General features: G+C 37.4%; 1 protein-coding gene across 2 annotated transcripts in view; it reads left to right on the top strand.

The window, feature by feature from the left end:
- The window catches only part of LOC127427574 (ephrin type-B receptor 2), a 217,435-nt gene extending 202,473 nt beyond the window's left edge, over positions 1-14,962 (top strand). For both annotated transcript variants that reach the window (XM_051675233.1, XM_051675234.1), the window contains exons 14-16: positions 399-592; positions 7,368-7,523; positions 9,689-14,962. In XM_051675233.1, coding sequence (XP_051531193.1) covers positions 399-592; positions 7,368-7,523; positions 9,689-9,797 — 459 coding nt within the window. In that variant the 3' untranslated portion in view covers positions 9,798-14,962. The remainder of the gene's footprint in view (positions 1-398; positions 593-7,367; positions 7,524-9,688) is intronic.
- The last annotated feature ends 5,186 nt before the right edge of the window (positions 14,963-20,148 follow it).

Genomic DNA, 20,148 nt, shown 5'->3' with positions numbered 1-20,148 from the left:
GTTATCAAAAATCTGTTTTTTGCTTTTCCATTATGAGGTATGGAGTGTAGATTTTGTGAAAAGAAAAAAAATATATATATTTAAAGCTTTTTAGCATAATGCTGCAACATAACAAAATGTCAAAAAATGAAGGGGTCTGAATACTTTCTGAATGCACTGTATATGGTGACGCCCAGCCCTGATGTAATTAGCTGTTACCTCTTCACTGTCCACTTAATGAAAAAGAACAAAACAAGTCCTAAAAGCCCTAAAAATATCACACTAAATGTAAAGTTTGAATACATTTACTAAATTTAAACTAAAAAAAAAACTAAAAAAAAACTCTGTTTGCCTGGCTGTTCCCCTCCTCTTTGAAGAGCCAGCCAGAGACCCTCACAGATCTGTGTCTCCCTCTGCAGGTCATCAATGCCATTGAGCAAGACTACCGGCTGCCCCCTCCCATGGACTGCCCCAGTGCCCTCCACCAGCTCATGCTGGACTGCTGGCAGAAAGACCGTAACAACCGGCCCAAGTTCAGCCAGATTGTCAACAACCTGGACAAGATGATCCGCAACCCCAACAGCCTGAAGGCCATGACGCCACTGTCCTCAGGGTAGGTTATAAAACAACCAATATTTCGTCAGATTGATTGGTTCCAAAACTAGAAGAACTGTCTACCTAGAAAGCATTTAATGGCATCATAGTGTATGTGCGCTATGTAGACAGCAACACTATTCTGTCATCTAAGACAGGGTTTCCCAAATGGAGGTTCACGAGGGAACTGCAGGGGATTTGTAAGATTGTGAAGAGGTTGCATAAACATTTTTTCTGACATTAACCGAATTTTAAAAACATTGACAGATAATTCCTAATTTTGTGTGTTTTTTGACAGATATACTACAAGAAAGAACACAACTTAAATCAAGCATTCTGTGGTTAAAAACCTTAAAACCATTCTTGTTGCAAAAGGCAGGGGTTTTCAAACCAGGAGGCCACTAGAGGATTTTAGGGGGTCCGTGAAAAAATAAATAAAATAATAATAAACTGTAAACAGTAGAGAAACAAGTTTGACATTAACGAATTTGACTTTATTACTGTTTTATTCTGCTTTCTAAAGACTGGTTGGAAATCAAGAAATTAATCATGAGTATTTTATTCTATTGATAGCCATATTTTTTATAGGTTTTTAGATAGGTTGGGGGTTATATTTCTTGAACCCTTTGCTTGCTCACAGGAGGTTGAAAGGCCATATTCTCAGTAAAGCTGCTTTTGAACAATATTTATTGTGAAAGCGCTCTATTAATACATTAGAATTTAAGGTAACACTTTACAATAAAGTTACATTTGTTAACATTAGTAAATGCATTAGTTATCATGAATAAACAATTAACAATATGTTTGTTACAGCATTTATTCATCTTTGTTAATGTTAGTTCATAAAAATACAATTGTTCATTGTTAATTCATGTTAGTTCATAATGCATTAACTAATGTTATCTAATACAACTTTTGATTTTAAAAATGTATTAGTATATGTTGAAATTAACAGTAACTAAGATTAATAAATGCTTAATAATTATTGTTCATTGTTAGTTCATGTTAACTAATGTTGTTAACTAATGTTAACAAATGGAACCTTATTGTAAAGTGTTACCGAATTTAATTGAACATTTTTCTCTTCAGGTTTACATTCAAACATTAATAGTGAAAACAAGGTAAATAAGATGAGAAAAAATATACACTGTGTATACTAAATAAATATTTTTGGAGATAACATTTGACTGATATTGGGTCTGTTTCAAAACAGAGTTAGTGAGCTGCCTCACTGTCTCCTGTTTACATAGACAGCTGTCTTCTATGGCAGCATCCTTACTGAAATGATGCCTCATAAGAGAGTGATTAGGAATGCTCTACATAGGCAGCATCTCTGTGCATCATTCAAATTGCGGTCCTCGCGCAGCGCACAGGACACCAAAGTCTTTTTTGCAAGTCAGTTCATTTGGTGGCCATCTTTGGAATGCTCCCCGGGTGCTATCTTTCTATGTAAACAAGTGGCATGCCAGTGCAGCTCCTATCTACCTGAATGGGGAAAGGCCGAAATCTCCAAAACAGTTGGTCAAGATTATGATCAAAGAACATATTTCAAATCAGCAGTAAAATCTGACTACTCTGGTATCATAAATTGTGCTTCTTTACCTCGGATTACGCTAAAAAACAAAATTTTCCCATCTTGTATAGCTAATGCACATGCGTGTTCTCAAGTTGATTGACAGGCGATGTCTGTATCTAAAAGGTGATTGGCTGTTTTACCTGAAGGCGGGACTTCCTTTCTACATCTGTTGACCGTTGGGCGTTCCAATTTCTCCCATTCATTTTAATAGAAGTGACCCATCTCTGCTAAAGAGTCTCTGGGGATACTTGACTCGCAACTGATTTCAATACAGGTGATGCAAGAGGAAAGACGCGATACTCTAATGAGCATAAATAAACGCACTTCCTCCACCTCCCCACTCATCCTCAGTAACTCAACAGTAAGCACTGTCACTTCGTTCAAGTTTCTCGGAACTATGATAACATGGGATCTCAAATTGAAAATGCATACATCAACCTTCAACAAGAAAGCTCAGCAAAGGTTGCATTTCTTACAGCAGTTGGCAAAGTTCCATTTACCCCAGGCTATACTGGTGCAATTCTATACTGCCACTATAGAAAGCATCCTCACGTCTGCCATCACTATCTTGTTTAGTGCGGCCTCCTCCAGAGAAAAGATGAAGCTGCAATGGACTATCAAGACCACTGAGAAAATTATTGGCTGTAGTCTGCCACCACTTGAAGACCTGTACACTGTCAGGATAAAGAGGAGAGCAGATAAAATCATCAGTGACACATCCCACTTTGCTAATTATCTGTTTCAAAAACTCCCATCAGGAAAGCGAATATGCTCCCTGATAACAAAAACTGTACGCCATCAAAACAGCTTTTTTCCCTACTGGCAATTTTTGTTATTAACCAGGCTGGCTAGGCAGCAGTCAGTAGTCACTACTATGCTGTCCTGCCAGTAACAAGCATCATACACTATATATGTTTTTCATGAATTATATATTGCCATTATTTATTATATATCACAATTGCTCCACTACCTTTAACACACTCTGAATTGCATCCAGCTGCTATTTCTGCCTCAAAATTATAACTGCGCCTTTCATTTTCGCTGGTGTGTTAGAGTGTAATATTTGTATATTAGGTGCAATATTTGTATTTGTTTATTTGTAAATCTGTATATTATATAATTGTGTTGTGTTGTCTGAGATGTGTGTTGTCTGAATGTATTGTGCTGTGACTAAACACCAAGAAGAATTCCTAATACATGTAAATGTATATGGCGATTAAAGCTGATTCTGATAAATACGCACAGCACACACACTTTTTGGGTAAAACTGTCAGTTCTGTATTATGTTAAACTGTTATTTATAGATACTTTTCGGTATTGAATGAATTATAAGAACAACCCCAATTCCGAAAAAGTTGGGACAGTATGAAAAATGCTAAAAAAAAAAAAAAAAAAAAAAAAAAAAAAAAAGGAGTGATTTGTAAATTATATTCATCCTTTTCTATATTGAAAGCAGTACAATACACATTATATGATGTTTTACCTTGTGAATTTCATTGTTTTTTTTAAAATGTACAGTAATTTCAAATCACACGATTGCAACACGCTCCAAAAAATGTGGGACAGTCGAGTGTTTTCCACTGTGAAACATCACCATTTCTTCTAATAACACTTATTAAGCATTTGGGCACCGAAGGCACAAGTTTGTTAAGTTTAGAAAGTGGAATTTTCCCCCATTCATCCATTATGTAGGTCTTTAGCTGCACAATTGTACGGGGTCTTCATTGCTGGATGGTGTGCTTCATAATGTGCCACACATTCACAATTGGAAACAGGTTAGGACTGCATGCAGGCCAATCTAGCACCCACAATCTCTGCTTACACAGCCATGCACTTGTAATCTGGGTAGTATGTGGTTTGAAGTTGTCCTGCTGGAAAATTCCAGGATGTCCCTGGAAAAGACGGTGCTGGATGGCAGTATATGCTGCTACAAAAGTTTTACATATCTGTCTGCATTCATGGTGTTCTCACAGATGTGCGAGTTACCCACTGACACACCCCTGGCACATACAGACACTGGCTTTTGGACCTGACACTGATAATAGCTTGGATGGCCCTTTTCCTCTTTGGCCTGGATAACACGACGGCTGTGTTTTTCAAAAACGTTTTGAAATGTGGACTCTTCGGACCAAAAAACACAGTTCCACTGTTTTACTTTCCATCTAAGATGAGACCGAGCCCAGAAGAAGTCGACAGTGCTTCTGAACAGTGTTGATGTACGGCTTCTGCTTTGCATAGTAAAGTCTTAACTTGCATTTGTGGATGCAGCGGCGAGTGGTGTTGACTGACAAAGGTTTACTAAAGTTATCCCAAGCCCATGTTCATGATATCCATTACAGATGAATGCCGTTTTTTAAGACAGTGACGTCTGAGGGATCAGGGATCACGTGCATTCAGAAGTGGTTTTCGTCTTGCCCTTTACGCACCGAGATTTGACCAGATTCCTTCAATCTTTTAACTATATTGTGCACTGTAGAGGGTGAAATGCCCAATATCCTTCCAATTTGTCTTTGGGGAACATTGTTCTCAAAGTGCTGGATTATTTGCTGAAGCATCTGTTGGCAAATTGACAAGTCTTGAACGATCCTTGCTCTTGAACGACTAGGCTGTTTTTGGAGGCTCCTTATACAGAATATAGTACTATGGCACAATTGCCTCACCTGTTTAACATCTCCTGTTTCACATCGCCTTGTTATTTCAACTCGTCAAATTGTTGTTAGTCTTAAAATTGCCTCAATTAAAGTCTCAAGTTTTTTGGAGCGTGTTGCACTCATCTGATTTGAAATTACTGTACATTTTCAAAAAACAATGAAATTCACAAGGAAAAACATCATATAATGTGTAGTTGTAGTGCTTTCAATATAGCAATATATCAATATAATTTGCAAATCATTCCTTTTTGTTTTTATTAGCATTTTTCATGCTGTCCCAACTTTTTTGGAATTGAGGTTGTATATTTATAATCTAAATTTCTCCCACTTCGTCCACCATCTTGGATTTATTTTTCTGCCGAGCTTAACACGGTGCATTCTGGGATCACCTACCCAGGGAAGGTACTGTACATACGATGCTACCTTTGAATTTGTACTTATAATTTGATTTAACTTAGGAGGAGGCCTAATTAAGATACCTACCTTTTGGTATTGCCTTCACGTCGGGAGTGCACCTATGATGTTTTAATATGCTGCCTCCGGAGGACGCTCACTAGGTTTTAGAACGTACCCACTATTTTAATTATATCTTTGGGTTTAATACAATGACAATATAAAAGCCAAATATTTAATCATTTAATGCAAACAGTGAAATTGGGTTTTATACATGAAACTACAAAGCTGCTTTTATATTTTTTAGGAAGTGAGTCCCTCGCAAGGATATTCTTCTTTTTGGGGGTCCTTGGCATCAAAAAGTTTGAAAACCCTGGCTATAAATAACAGTGGCATGTCCCCCCTCCCCAGGTTATAATGGTTGCATTGCCCCTGACTTTATTACTTATATGAAAAGTTATGTTTAATTATTACAAATGTAAATTTTGGCTATAATATATCAAGATACCAATGTACAAATAGCCCACAACTCTACATAGGACAAGTGGTATAGAAAATGGATGGATGGATACACAAATGGAATAACATATGCTTATAAAATTATCAAATGAAATGAAAACAAAAGTGATGGATAAAAACAGACCACAATGGAAAGGCAAGAGAAAAGTGTTAATAAAAAATAAATCATTCTACAGTTGTAACGGAAAATAAACGATTGATATTATCAGAGTATTGCGTTGTTAGCAGCATGCTAACACCATACCGGTTTAATTTGCGTGTTGAGTCGCTGCCTATGTAGAGCGTTTCAAATCAGGAACTTGTGGGATTCCATCTCAGTTAGGATGCTGCTTTAGAAAACAGCTAAGCAGCTCACTTGGTTTTGGAAAAGAGTCCAAAGTTTAACACTTTGACTCATCTGACATAATTTTTTGTCATTCAGTGTTGTGTGCAAAAGTAGTTACAATAAATCACATTCATGTAGAAAGTCATGAAGATGTTTAAACGAGTTTCTTCAGTATTTAGTTTATGGAGACACATTGCCTTTTTGGAAAAGAATACAGACACAGAAGTGTAACTTTACACTAAAGCATGCCGTGGCAGCTTCAAGGGATCGTAATGACATTTTTAGTCTTACCACTGCACATACATAATACTGTATTGTTTTAAGAGGAGGGGAGATGCCATCCTTGTTACATGATGTACATGTGGTTACAAAAACAAGATTACTTTGAAGTTTCTTTTTGACACTTTTCCAGCTATTTAATGCTTAGATTTGTCTGCCGCACTTGGTGTAGCACGTGTGTGTGTGCGTGTTTCATATATTAGGGGGAATTTTCAACGCCTGATCTTTTGCCCTGTCTAAGACAGACTCCCTCACGTCCTTCAAGGCATATTTAAACAGTCTCTTTCAAAATGATTCCCATAATGTTTTCAATCTGGAGTCAAATGCTTTGGATTCACTTCTGATACCTGTGGTGGAATTTATTGATGCCAAAGAGTTTGTGTTATTTCTTTTGGCCTTGAATTGCTGCGTAAATAAAATCAACTTGGTTTGATGGCTCAAATAATTTTCGAAAGCTTGAGGCAATTGAGTATTTCAAACAATTCTAGAAAAAAACAACAAAAAAAAAAAACAGAAGTTAGTCTGTTTCTTGTGGACAAATGTAAAATGGCCCAGTTTCTACTGTCACAATGCTGATGGTGAGAGGCTTGGGTTGCGCGTGCTTCCCACAAGCTCTTTTCACCCGGAGGCTTATACGCCACAGAAATGTTGCTAGAAAGTACAGTCATCTGGGGATGTTAATTGCATTTTTTTTTTTTTTTGAAGAATTAAGCAGGGCAGAGGATATTTTGCGCTTAAATTCTTCCCTAACATCCTTTTTGTTCCTCTCCAGAGATTGAATCTTATTGACCCAAAAAATAATATAGTCCGTAAATCCCATGTGTGTCACAATTGCCGAAAATATTCACATGAGGTTTCAGGGTTTTTTTTGCATTAATGATCATTTGCCAAATAAATGTGAATCACATGCCATTCAGGAATGTTCCATGTACGGGTGGATTTAGGGGACTGTATGGTTTATGCGACTTGATGTGTAAAGGCTCATTTTACTATGTACATTCACAACAATGTGACTCATCAGTCTCTCTCACTTTCTCGCTTCCCCCTTTAGAATGCATTTGCCCTTGCTTGACCGCAGTGTGCCCGACTTCTCAAGCTTTAGTTCTGTGGATGACTGGTTGGACGCTATTAAGATGGGCCAGTACAAAGACAACTTCGCCAATGGCAACTTCACCAGCTTCGACCTAGTTTCCCAGATGACCATGGAGTAAGTCTGACACCTTAAAGGAATAAATCACCCAAAAATGAAAATTTGCTGATAATTTACTCACCCTCAGGCCATCCAAGATGTAAATGACCTTCTTTCTTCATCAGAACAGGATTTAAGATTTTTAGGAAAGTATCCCAGGTTTTTAGCTTCATCCAATGCAAGTGAATGGACAACAATTTTGACAAGTCCAAAAAGCATATTTAGGCAGCATCAAAGTAATACACACAACTCCAGCTGATCAAGTAATGTCTTCTGAAGTGAATCGATATGTTTATGTGAAAAACAAATTGCTAATTCATATAGGTCATATACCATATCTTGGATGGTCTGAGGGCGAATAAATGAACAACAAATTTTCATTTTTGGGTGAACTATTCCTTTAAGACACGTTTTCTTTTAACTCGACAAGGTATCTTTAAAATGCAGTGCTCATGGTACAGTATGTCACACTAAAAACAGTAAAATGTGTCACAATGGTCAAATATGTCCATCTAGTGTGTCTAGAAAATTCCAAAACTGGAAAACAGTTGAAAAATACTGATTAAGTAAATGTTTCTTTGCAGTATGAATGTTGGTATCTATGCTTGTCTGTAGCTATGTTTCCATCCAAGTTGAAGATTTTATTTCATGAGAAAAACCATAATAACGCAAACAAAATATTTGCAACTAAAGCAGCGTTTCCATCCACTATGTTCAAAAGAACAAAATCGTTACTTCCTGATAAACTGCAGCCACTGTGACTCTTTTATTAATAAAACACTCACGGTTTACAGACGAAACACTGTAAAGAACTTGACAATAAATTGGCATAATCGTCATAATCAGGAGAGCCATAAAACAGACAATTATCATCATAATCGCAATTATTTGTTTGGCAATTAATCGTCAGCCAAATTTTATAATCATGACAGCCCTAGATGTGATGATTGGTCTGCTGGTTAGTCCAGTTACAAACAACTTATTCAGTCACATTACTTTTTTTGATGTGCATCCACTGTGCGCATCTTGTATTCTTAATAATTCAATAGGAATTTATTCGGTAAATGTGTTTCCATCATAGTTTATTCTTATCGAATATTTTTTATGAGTGTTTTGGAGATTTTATTAGAATCTCAATGTTTCCTTTCAGCAGTTTTTATGCGCTATCCCAAAATGTGCATAAAAATATGTGGATGGAAACCCAGCTTGTGTTGCTGGCCATGTCAATCATAGTGGAAATGGGAGCCACGCCAATGTAAGCTCAAATTCCTCTCCTCACCATGTTTATCTAGCCAAAGCAGACATGCATGACACGCACATCATGGTGAAAACAAAAGAGGTGTTGTTGATACAGAGACACTTGGGTTGGGCAACAGAGGATGAGATGGATATAGGTATTTATCTGTTCTTCAGTCTTCAGCTGACAAACTCAAGTCATGTCAAGTAATTTTTATTTTTTCAGCGCTTTTCACAACACATTGTTTCAAAACAGCTTTACAGAAAATGGTGCTGTAATGTCTATAATATCTTAAAGTCCTCATTGAGCAGTTTCAATGAAAAACACGATTAAAAATCATGCTTTAAAATTATTTGTCTTTTGGCCCCCAGTGAGCAACCCAAAGGTGACTGTGGCAAGGAACCCAAAACTTCTTAAGATGTTAGTTAATGGAGAGAAGAAAAAAAAAAAAACATTGGGAGAAACCAGGCTCAGCAGGGGGAGCCAGTTCGCCTCTGGCTACTGAGTTTAATTTGGCATCATGTGATGAAGCCAGTGAATTAAAATTTATAGACCATATTCACGCTAGCACCATCTTTGATTTTTAATGGGAATTACAAAGAGACTGTGAGGGATCGACTTACCATCTCTTCAATGGGCTGTACTGCAGTTTAAAGAGTTTTTGGATCGTTCCGTGGACAAAACATTGATAAATATCTGTCCAAGAACATTCAGTATACAAATAACTCCAGACAACATGAGTTGTGGAAATCAGATGTGATCTAGGAGCTTTATACAGCTTTATACCGTTCGTGCCATTGAAGAGATGGTAAGTCTATCCCTTACGGCCTCGTTGTCATTCCTATTAAAAATCAAAGATGGAACTAGCGTGAATAAGGTCTTTTACTACAGCGTTATGTTATCTGCTTCAGAACGCTCATGTTTTGTATTGTCTCTTTGTGTGTAGAGACATTCTCAGGGTTGGCGTGACACTAGCAGGCCATCAGAAGAAGATCCTCAACAGTGTTCAGATGATGAGGGCCCAGATGAACCAGATCCATTCAGTAGAAGTTTGACACCAGTGCCCCCATTAGACTGGGAAGAGAACAAGAGGAGGGTCATCGTAAAGGGATGGGGCGGCCACCACAGACCCTGAGCCTGCTTTTCTTTCTGAACCACCTTGGATATCCACCTGCCCCCTCCTCCAAAAACACTCTCATTCTCCATCTGTGTTGGCCGAATCCTTCACAAACCCCTCAGCCACCCTAATGGGCTCGTTCCGGGAAAACTTCATCTGGAAAATATGGTCACACCATCTGATCGTTTAGCTTTAGCCGACATGAATCACAGGACGACCCCCACATACCCCTTCAATTTTCTCTTACTTCCTTTCCAGTTTTCTTATTTTATTCTTTTTTTTCTTCTTTTTTAAAGAGTTTTTGTATAGAATTTTTAAAGCAATGAGAACACAAGGAATCTATATAAAATATATAGATTTTTGTAAAAGTGCGGACTGAATTACAAGGCTACCCTTTAAAAGGGCAATGATGAAACAGGACATGAAAACCTCGCCCCGCAATATGCTTCTGAGATTTTCTTTATAATATTTTATGGTGAATAATCTTGAACTGTCTGCTCAGTGGTGACACGTGGGATAACCTGCAGGACCCTAAGCCCTCTCCCCATGTTGACAGCCGAGGGAAAAGGATGCAAACATTATGAAATGGGACTTCTTTTTGGCTGCCGTTACCGCCTTGAAGAAAATACGAGACTTTAGTCATTTTTTGCAGTTTAGACCACTTCAACACGAACAAACAAACAGGAAAAACGCCTACTCTCCTAAATAGTTACCTTGCTCACAGTGTTGCATTTCTCATTGCTTGGGGTGGGGGCGAAATATTTTACAGATATCACAACAGCCCGCCAAATAGAACATCATCCCTTCGTACCTCGTACTGTACATATCAGATGCACTTGACAGTGTGAGGTCATAAGTATGAACCTGGTGTAGTCAAACATTTAGTTTTGGTTTCAGTTATTACTGTAGATGGATTGACATTGACATTTGATGGATTTTCTTTCACGTGTGCGAAGGGGGTCATCTTGCATATTCTTCCTCCTTTTTAAAAGGTTTGTCATGGGCTAAGATGATTTAGATTGAAAGACACCATCAGAAATTCTTCCCCACAGTTGTATGAAGGACAATTCCTTTAGTGCGCTCTTTTTATGAACTGCTTACAGAGAAAGACCGCAAGTGCACGAACGGTGTGGTCCTCGCATCATCTACCCTTGTCACTTTTATGTTGGAATCCCTTCCACATGTGTGCGTGTGCATGTGTGTGTGGCTCGGTGAGCCCAAGGAGCTGCAGAGCATGCGTGGTGTGAAACTGATCTCACAGAAAGCTTGGATTTGATACACTTTGCAGATCACTGTGTTGATATGCCTCTATTTTTGCCACCCAAATTAGCTTTCTTTTAAAAAGATGTTTTATAATGAGGTGTTAAGGGTTTTAATATCTGATAAGTATGCAGTTCGAGGACATTTTCATAATGGGGAAGTGATGTTCATCATGGAGTATAGTTTTATACTGTATGAGGATGTTGATGTAAAACATTTTTGAATTGGGTACATTCACATTTGTCTGACAATGCATGGGGCCATTTAAAAGAAAAGTTTAGGTAGAAATTTGAACTCTAGATGGCTTATGGGATTAAGCTGGGCCAGTTTAAAGAACACAACACAATCAATTTTAGCAAAATTTTGTAAATAAGTTGTTGTGTATAGGTTGTATTTTATTTTTTACAGAGAAGACTTACAGTTTTCCAAATATACCAAGGTATGTTACTTCCACAACACTCTGAGATCCTCTCCCTCTGGTACATACACATAAGAACCAAGAAAATGATGTAAATAACATTCTGAAGCAGAACCCCCAAACTGTGTTGGCTTTTAGTGTACAGATTCATGTTTGTATGTGTTGTTAAAGCCGAATGGTGAGTCACTGTTTTTAATGTCCATTTTGGGCCTTTTCGTTTTGTTCTAAGATGGGCTGAGAGATGAACGCTTGTGTGTTTGAATGTCCAGGTACATCTGCATACCACCATTGAGGTCACTGTGGTTAACCGTGTACATGCATGTATTCCATAACCTCAGGGTTGACGTGCATCTTTAATCTACATTAAAAACATGTGGTACTGTGAGGTCAGATCGGTGCAAGTAAGGTACACGGGCTGATTCGCGTTACTGACTCATCATTGAGTGCTGATAAAGTTCCAACACAGTCTTATGACAACTCGAAGTACTACGTACGAGATGGCGAATTTGTAAGATGTCGTACCAGCCTTTTATTCCAGTGGAGACCAAGCAATCAACAAACTTATATTATAGCTATCTCATATCCAACACTTTATTTAAAAAAAAAAGGAAATGTCTGTGAACAAATTTGATTACATGTTTAATATTTACGTATTTATGCAATACAAATGAGTAATGTACAAGTCAACAACCTGTAATATGCTTCCTTCATCTCGTTCCAAGCCCTGATGTTTTCTTTCTTCCATGGTGCACATAAGTTATTTCACTATTGAAATCTTGGTTAGTTTAGGGTAAGGGGTTAGGCTACACTTTATGGTTAGGGTAAAAATTTGGGAAAGTCATAATAACATTGTTGGTCCTTTTGATTTTCTCTATGAGAGTAAATCTTGTAAGTTTTCTTACATGTTCACCATCTCGTGCTATTATTACGACTTGTCATGAGACCGGGTTGTAAAGTTCTTGTCATATGGTCTACAGCAGCAATGCTGATGGTGTTTACCATTATCTGTTCTTCTCATTACACAGTGCTTCCATTAAAATGAAGATTTGTACAGTGCTTGGGCATGAAACATAATTTTGGTCCAGCTGATAAGCCATCCCAGGTGTGAACTGTTGAGATACCTATAAATCTTGAGAGACAACCCAGTCTACCTAACTCACTTTCTGTTCTCTGCCGCTACCCTCACTGTTACTCTGTCATTTCTTATCATGTGTCCAGAATGAGGTTAGAAGTTTTCTTTCCTAAGAGCTTGTCACACTATATGGCCTTTAAGCTTCGGTTCTCAGCTTTTTTGAGGATCTTGGTAAATTTTTATAACAGCAGGAGACTACAGGGAGAAAGGAAATGAATCATGGGCACTTAAAGGTGTTGTAAGCAATTTTTTTGGTGAATACGACACCTAAAATATATCACTGAAATAGGTTTCCTAATATATCACACCCAAGAGTCGGGAGAGCAGCCCATGCTTTTTTAGCCAATTGGAAAACGCTGTCTACCTAGCCATCTTTTACGTATTCAGGTTTTGGAAGAATGTAAAGGCGCAGTCACAATTACCTTTGCACTGTGAAATTCCGCAGACGAAGAAGGCCTGTAAAAAATACTTGTCAAACAGCCTCTTTTTTTTTATTTTTTATGCTGCACTTTTTATTCTTGCAAGTTATAAAGAAGCTCACCGCTAAAGTGATTTCCTCGTCTATTGTGAACATTCAGTATAGCTTCTAATGTACAGTATGTACAAAGCACTGCCAAACCAAGCAACTTATTGGTCAATGCTGCAAATTCAAGTGTCAGAGTTCACCAAACTTCAACTCGAAATGCATGTAGGGAAATTCTTTGCCACTTTAAGTCCATCAGATAAATGTTCAATTGCACAGATTCCCATTGAGATGACAGTATTTGCCGTGCAAAGGTAAATGTGACAGCACCTTAATTCAGTGGCTTGTTCGATTTGGACAAAACCTCTTTGAAAAAAGACCTCAGGAATTTGCGTTACGAATGCCGTTTCTTCTCTGTGTTGACGTATTTCCTGTTATAGGAATATTCTAGGTTCAGTACAAATTAAGCTCAATTGATAGTAATTGTGGCATAATGTTGATTACCGCAAAAAATAAATAAATAATAATAATAATAATAAAACAAATCTATTCATCCCTCCTTTTCTTTAAAAAAAGCAAAAATCAAGATTAAATTGAGGCACCTAAAATGGAAGTGAATGGGGCCAAATTTTTTGAGGGTTTAAAGGCAGAAATGTGAAGCTTATAATTTTATAAAAGCACTTAATCTTCCATTAAAACTGAAATAATTTTTTTATCAACATTGTGCCACAAATGCTGTCGATTGAGCTTAACTTTTATTAAACCTGGAATATTCCTTTAAAACAGGAAGTTTGGATAGAAAATATTGAAAGCCTTTCTGCCTTTTAAAAAATAGTGATAGGCTTTAGTTACGTCACACCCATGAATTACGATCTGCTACATGCTCGATTGGACAAGACAGCCTGTAAAGGTTAAATTTGTATATCTGCTATTGGTTTACTTTTGTCAACTTTTAGAATTACACAAGCCTACAGATGGCTTAAAAGATAACAGACGAGGAATAAGACACACATCTCCAGTTTGAATATCATGGGGTCTTTAACATGGAAAAGATAGATTTATTGCTTGTCAGGTTACTGTGTTGTGCCTGGACAGAACACGGTGTAAGTCAGGTTGAGAGAGAAGAATTTTCTCACATCATAAAACTGTACTAGTGATGGTGTCAGCAATCAAGCACCCGCCATTATCTGTCTGTCCAGAACAGAATATCCTCTCATTATTTAATGGCTTCTCTGTGTCAGTGCTGCACTGTAATACTACGGCTCCAAAACCCTCGTCTTCCTCAGAATTAAACAGCTTTCTTCTTCACACTCCTTTTACAATCACTGTGACTCAAAACTGCAGCAAATCCACACATACATTTCTGCTCTGTCTCTACAGTACTAAAACCAGCATGAATTATCATGCCGATCCACCAGCTTGTGTTGGTGTTGGTCCACCAGCATAGTCTTTCTGATGAAGCTGGTTGACCAAGAGAATCTTGCTTGTTAAAACCAGCATCCAAACCACAACTTAAGCTGGTCTTCTCAGCAGGCTGATCAGAAAACAAAGTGATTAGGAGTTGAGAAGTTCACGACAATAGTTTAGTGATATTTAGAGGTGCTGCCCGCAAGTCCAAGGTGAGTTTTAAATCTGCGTAACGGTACAGGATTAGCAGAGCTTTGAAAGAAATCCAGTGTTGAAGGGATATCCTGTACTCTTGATCCTCATCTTATTTTGCTTGCAATGACGTGTTATTTCATAAGCATAGCTGTATAGGTTTATGCTATTTCACAAAAAAAAAAAAAATAAATAAAAAAAAAAAGTAGGTGGGGGGTGGGGGGTGGGGGGTGGTTCTTGCAGTTTGGCACTGATGATCTCATGAGTTTCTGGCACTTTGTATAGAGTGATCTAAAGGAACATTAGCAGCCAATGAGCCTTTCTGTCTTAAGATTTGTTGGGAGATCGTTGCATATGTTGAAAGATGACATGGTTGGCAGTTATGGACTTTTTATACAATGAATTTTCTTCAACAAACCAGTATTTACTTAGAAATATTTCTTCACAACGATCTTGTGTGATTCTGTTTTCCACTGCATTTTTAACCACAGTTGCTGAAGTTTATTTCTCAGTAGGGGACTAATTACTTCACATGTCTCGCTGTTTTGTTTAACAGAACACTACATCGACCACAGACAAATGAGACGTGGCATCAAGAGTGTTAAAGAATCTCACGCATGGTAGCACTTCTATTGCTCTTTTCACATGGATTATATCACCTTTAAAAGTTTTTACCATATTTACAAATGAGGCCTATAAAGATGCTGGGAAAGATGGTATGCTTGCATTTCTTTTAAAATCTCAGAACCTAGCCTTTTTTCCAGATCAGAACTGTTGCTGTCATGTTGACATGCAAATATTTCCTCCCTTTTTTGACAAGCAAAAACACAGTCAACACAGAACCACGCACCATTTAAAGCTGTTTGTTGAAAGCTGGTTGACGGCAAGCTGTGAACGGCATATGTTCGCAGATACAGCTGAACCGTTATACCAATTAAAAACCGTTATTATGATGATTATATGTGACTGTGAACGTAAATACAAGCTGGCTCTGGCTCACTCTCATTGGTCCATATTTGGTCAGAAGTTTGGTCCTGGACAGAAAATGGCTCCCCCGAGAAGCGCTGGTGCCTGTAGGGCTGCGGCACCATCTGCTGTTTGGTCGGCAGTAGTGCAGCTAGGCAATGATTTGCTCTGCATGTCTCTCAGCCCTAGTTTTCAGCACAGGGCAGCAGACCTCTCACTAGCCCAAATTGAGCACTGCCCACCTGGACCACTGTGATGGAGATGGGAGGTACTGTTTCGCTGTATAAAATGTACATTTGACTGTAACCCTGTGAATGATGTAACAATTTCATTATTTGTTATTTTGTTATTGGTTTATTTTCTAAAAATGGAAAAAGCCCAACTTGACTGTCCTCATTAAAAAAAAAAATAAATAAAAAAATAAAAAAAATGAGATATGTTATAAAACTGGCTGTGATGTGTGTGTGTGTGTGTGTGTGTGTGTGTGTGTTTTAATGGTTTAAAGATCTAGTTGGTTGGTGTTTCCATACAGCACAACAACAAATTTGTCACATACACACTTTATATATATATATATATATATATATATATATATATATATATATATATGTGTGTATAGTAGGGGGAAAATAGTATGAGGAAACTTGGGCTAGTTGTCAATTTTTTTGCTCCAGCAAATATTTCTCAGGCAAATATTTACTTAGAGAAAAATTTACTTAGCAGGGTCAAATTTGCAAAACATTATTCTAATTTAAGAGGGTTTTGAACACGGTGTTTGAAACCAACATACAAAGCCTCTGTTTGAAAAAACACATTTGCACAATTCGACTTTTGACTCCAAATCTTATTGTTAGTGAGATATAGCCCTTGAGACAACTTCCCCATGTGACAACTATCCCTGGTATTCCCTATAGAATAAAAGGGCAACACTTTACAATAAGGTTCTATTTGTTATCATTAGTTGATGCATTCGGTATCATGAACTAAAAACGAACACTAATATCTTGGTTAACTTTATAACTACATATGTATACTAATGTTAAAGGGTTAGTTAACCCAAAAATAAAAATTCTCTCATCATTTACTCACCCTTATGCCATCCCAGATGACTTTCTTCTGCAGAACACAAACGAAGATTTTTAGAGGAATATTTCATTTCTGTAGGTCCATACAATGGAAGTGAATGGGTGTCAACATTTTCAAGCTCCAAAATCCACATAAAGGAAATATAAAAGTACTCCAGACAACTCTGGTGGTTAAATCCATGTCTTCTGAAGCAATATGATAGGTGTGGGTGAGAAACAGATCAATATTTAAGTCAGTTTTCTTTCACTTTCTCCTTCTGTTTTTAGTGGTTCATATTCTTTGCACATATCGCCCCCTACTGGGCAGGGAGGACAATTTATGAGGAAAAAATTACTTAAATGTTGATCTGTTTCTCACCCACACCTATCATATCATGTCTTAACACATGGATTTTACCACTGGAGTCATATAGATTACTTTTATGCTCCCTTTATGTGGATTTTGGAGCTTCAAAATGTTGGCAACCATTCACTTCCATTGTATGGACCAACAGAGCTGAGATATTCTTCAAAAATCTTAATTTGTGTTCTGCAGCTTAAAGAAAGTAATACACATCTGGGATGCCAGGAGGGTGAGTAAATGATCAGAACATTTTTGGGTAAACTATCCCTTTAATATACACTACCGGTCAAAAGTTTTGAAACACTTGACTGAAATGTTGCTCATGATCTTAAAAATCTTTTGATCTGAAGGCGTATGCTTAAATGTTTGAAATTAGTTTTGTAGACAAAAATACAACTGTGCCACCATATTAATTTATTTCATTATAAAACTAAAATTTAATTAAAAAAAAAAGTTTTTGAAATTGATGACTTGGACCAAATAATAAAGAAAAGCAGCCAATAAGTGCCCAACATAGATGGGAACTCCTTCAATACTGTTTAAAAAGCATCCCAGGGTGATACCTCAAGAAGTTGGTTGATAAAATGTCAAGAGTACATGTCTGCAAATTCTAGGCAAAGGGTGACTACTTTGAAGATGCTAAAATATAACACCGTTTTGATTTATTTTGGATTTTGTTTAGTCACAACATAATTCCCATAGTTCCATTTATGTTATTCCATAGTTTTAATGACTTTACTATTATTCTAGAGTGAGTAAGTGTTTCAAAACTACTGACCGGTAGTGTGTCTTTTAATTAAAAAAATTAATAAAATGTATTAGCATATGGTAAGAGTAGCATGAACCAAAATTTATAAGTGTTGTTAAAGTACGTTTTTGAGATGACATATCTCAATCCCACACCATACAATGACATTCTAGAGAACTGTGTGCTCCCAACTACACTATTCAGTATTCACCCACTGCAACAACTTGCTGAGCTAAGGTAAATTCTGAAGACACCCTGAAGACAGGAGTAAAGTGAAATATCTCTTTAGAAAGTTCACATTCAAATGCATTTATACGCCCCAAATCACTCCTCATGGTAGCAGCCTTTATGCCACAGCCTTTGTGCTTGCGTTCCTGTGGGGTGTTTGGGTTTGAACAAAGTGCACTAGTCTGCACACCCCCTCCTGCTGTTCTGTCCTACTAGATCCCAGTGTCTCCTCACAGCTCACCCTGCTTCAGAGACCTCGTTAACGGGCCAATGTGTGAAAGCCCCACAACCTCTCAGTGACCTCGCCGAGACTGGCATGTGAAAAAAAAAAAGCCGCTCCTGGGAGGAGAACTGGGAGTTCAGGAGTTCAGTATGGATCCCGCTGACAATCCCAACAGTTCTTCTGCTCTAATCCCGGCCACCCCTGCTGCCCCCCGACACTTTACGCCCTGTTAACCACTGCCACCACGGGCTCAGCAGGAATAGCGCCAGACCCTCAGCAGAACAGAACCAAAGCCCAGTGATCATCTTTCACTGAGAATGCACATGAGACAGATCAGAGTCGAAGAGATTACCCAAAAATATACAGATTAATGGAAACGCCCCTTGCATTTCCACCTTATAGCAATGACATCCACGATGCTTGCTAACCAAAATAGTTATCATGAGAATTGGCGCTCACACATCATTACTTGTGATTCACATTTATAACAGATCACACTGTGTCGTCATGCTAAGGAAACTACAAATCTATGTAAACAGTGGCCATGTGTGCCTCCGTGTGATTCACTTATTTGAATGGCCGCTAATAGCACTCCCTGCTAGCTCATCTTCATTGATCTTTGCTAGCATGCGTTTATTGTTCCACATATGCATTCCGCAGATATTTAAAAGAGTATTAGGTCAATCAAAGTGCAATCAGTGGCGCTTTGAGCTCTCCAGGTCATGGCATGTGCAGCGAACGCAAACAGTGAGGCAAATCTGGTGGCCAAGTCATACTGTGAATATCCATCTATCACTTGTCGAAGCCATTTGGAGTGAACAGTTTGTTCTGGCAATGTATTTTTTTATCCCATCCCAATCACCCCATGCTGAGAAGATTTACTTCCACATCCCTAACAGTTCTCATACTTCCCCCTCTATCAATACAAATATTATAACGTAATATATTCCAAACGCTGTGCAAACAAATCAGAGAGAATCATTACAGTGTGACCTTTTCCAAAAGACCACTGGAGTTCATGATGACAGCTTTTCACATCAGGAATCATTGTTCACTTTAAAAAGTTCTGATCAGGTTGTGTGAGGTGAAATAAACAGATGTGTGATAGTATGATAGACGTGAGGGCCATAAAAATATCCTTACCCACAGTATATATATATATATATATATATATATATATATATATATATATATATATATATATATATATATATATATTAGCTTATTTCTTAAATCTCTGAAAAATTATGAAATAATAAAATAAAAAGTAAATAATATTCTATGTAGACAGATGGTGGTTGATGTAGAAAACAAATATTATTACTCCTCAATGCTAAACCAAGTACATTTTAATCTAGTAGCAATTGTGTTTTGCAAATGTCAGACACTGGAGACCTTTTTAAACAATTAACTTTCACACAGAGAGTTCTGCACACAGGTCAGGCGTGGAGGATTTTTGCCAGATTGCTGTCAAATTGGTGAATCAGAGTGCTGGAGGAAGTGTGTGAGAGTAGCTGGTTACATTTGACTTGAATCTAAAATTATCCAGTACTCTAAATGTGTGCTTGGAGTGTGTGGTTGGATTATTCTGGGGACATCTACATGAAAAATAAAATATTTTTATAATACCCACATGAGGTAAAACTATTATATTTATGAATAATTTTTATTACTATTATTATTATTATTAGAAGAAGTAGTAGTAGTAGTAGTAGTGCTAACAACAATAATAATGTTGTTTTAATAATGTCATTAATTTTGTAAATGTTAATACAAAAATTATTATTATTTTACAGTTTTTATCATATAATGGACAATATTTAA

This window comes from Myxocyprinus asiaticus, chromosome 37, assembly GCF_019703515.2.
Source record: "Myxocyprinus asiaticus isolate MX2 ecotype Aquarium Trade chromosome 37, UBuf_Myxa_2, whole genome shotgun sequence".
Taxonomy (NCBI): domain Eukaryota; kingdom Metazoa; phylum Chordata; class Actinopteri; order Cypriniformes; family Catostomidae; genus Myxocyprinus; species Myxocyprinus asiaticus.
Note: the sequence above shows the minus strand (reverse complement) of the source record. Positions and strands in the feature narration are given on the sequence as shown.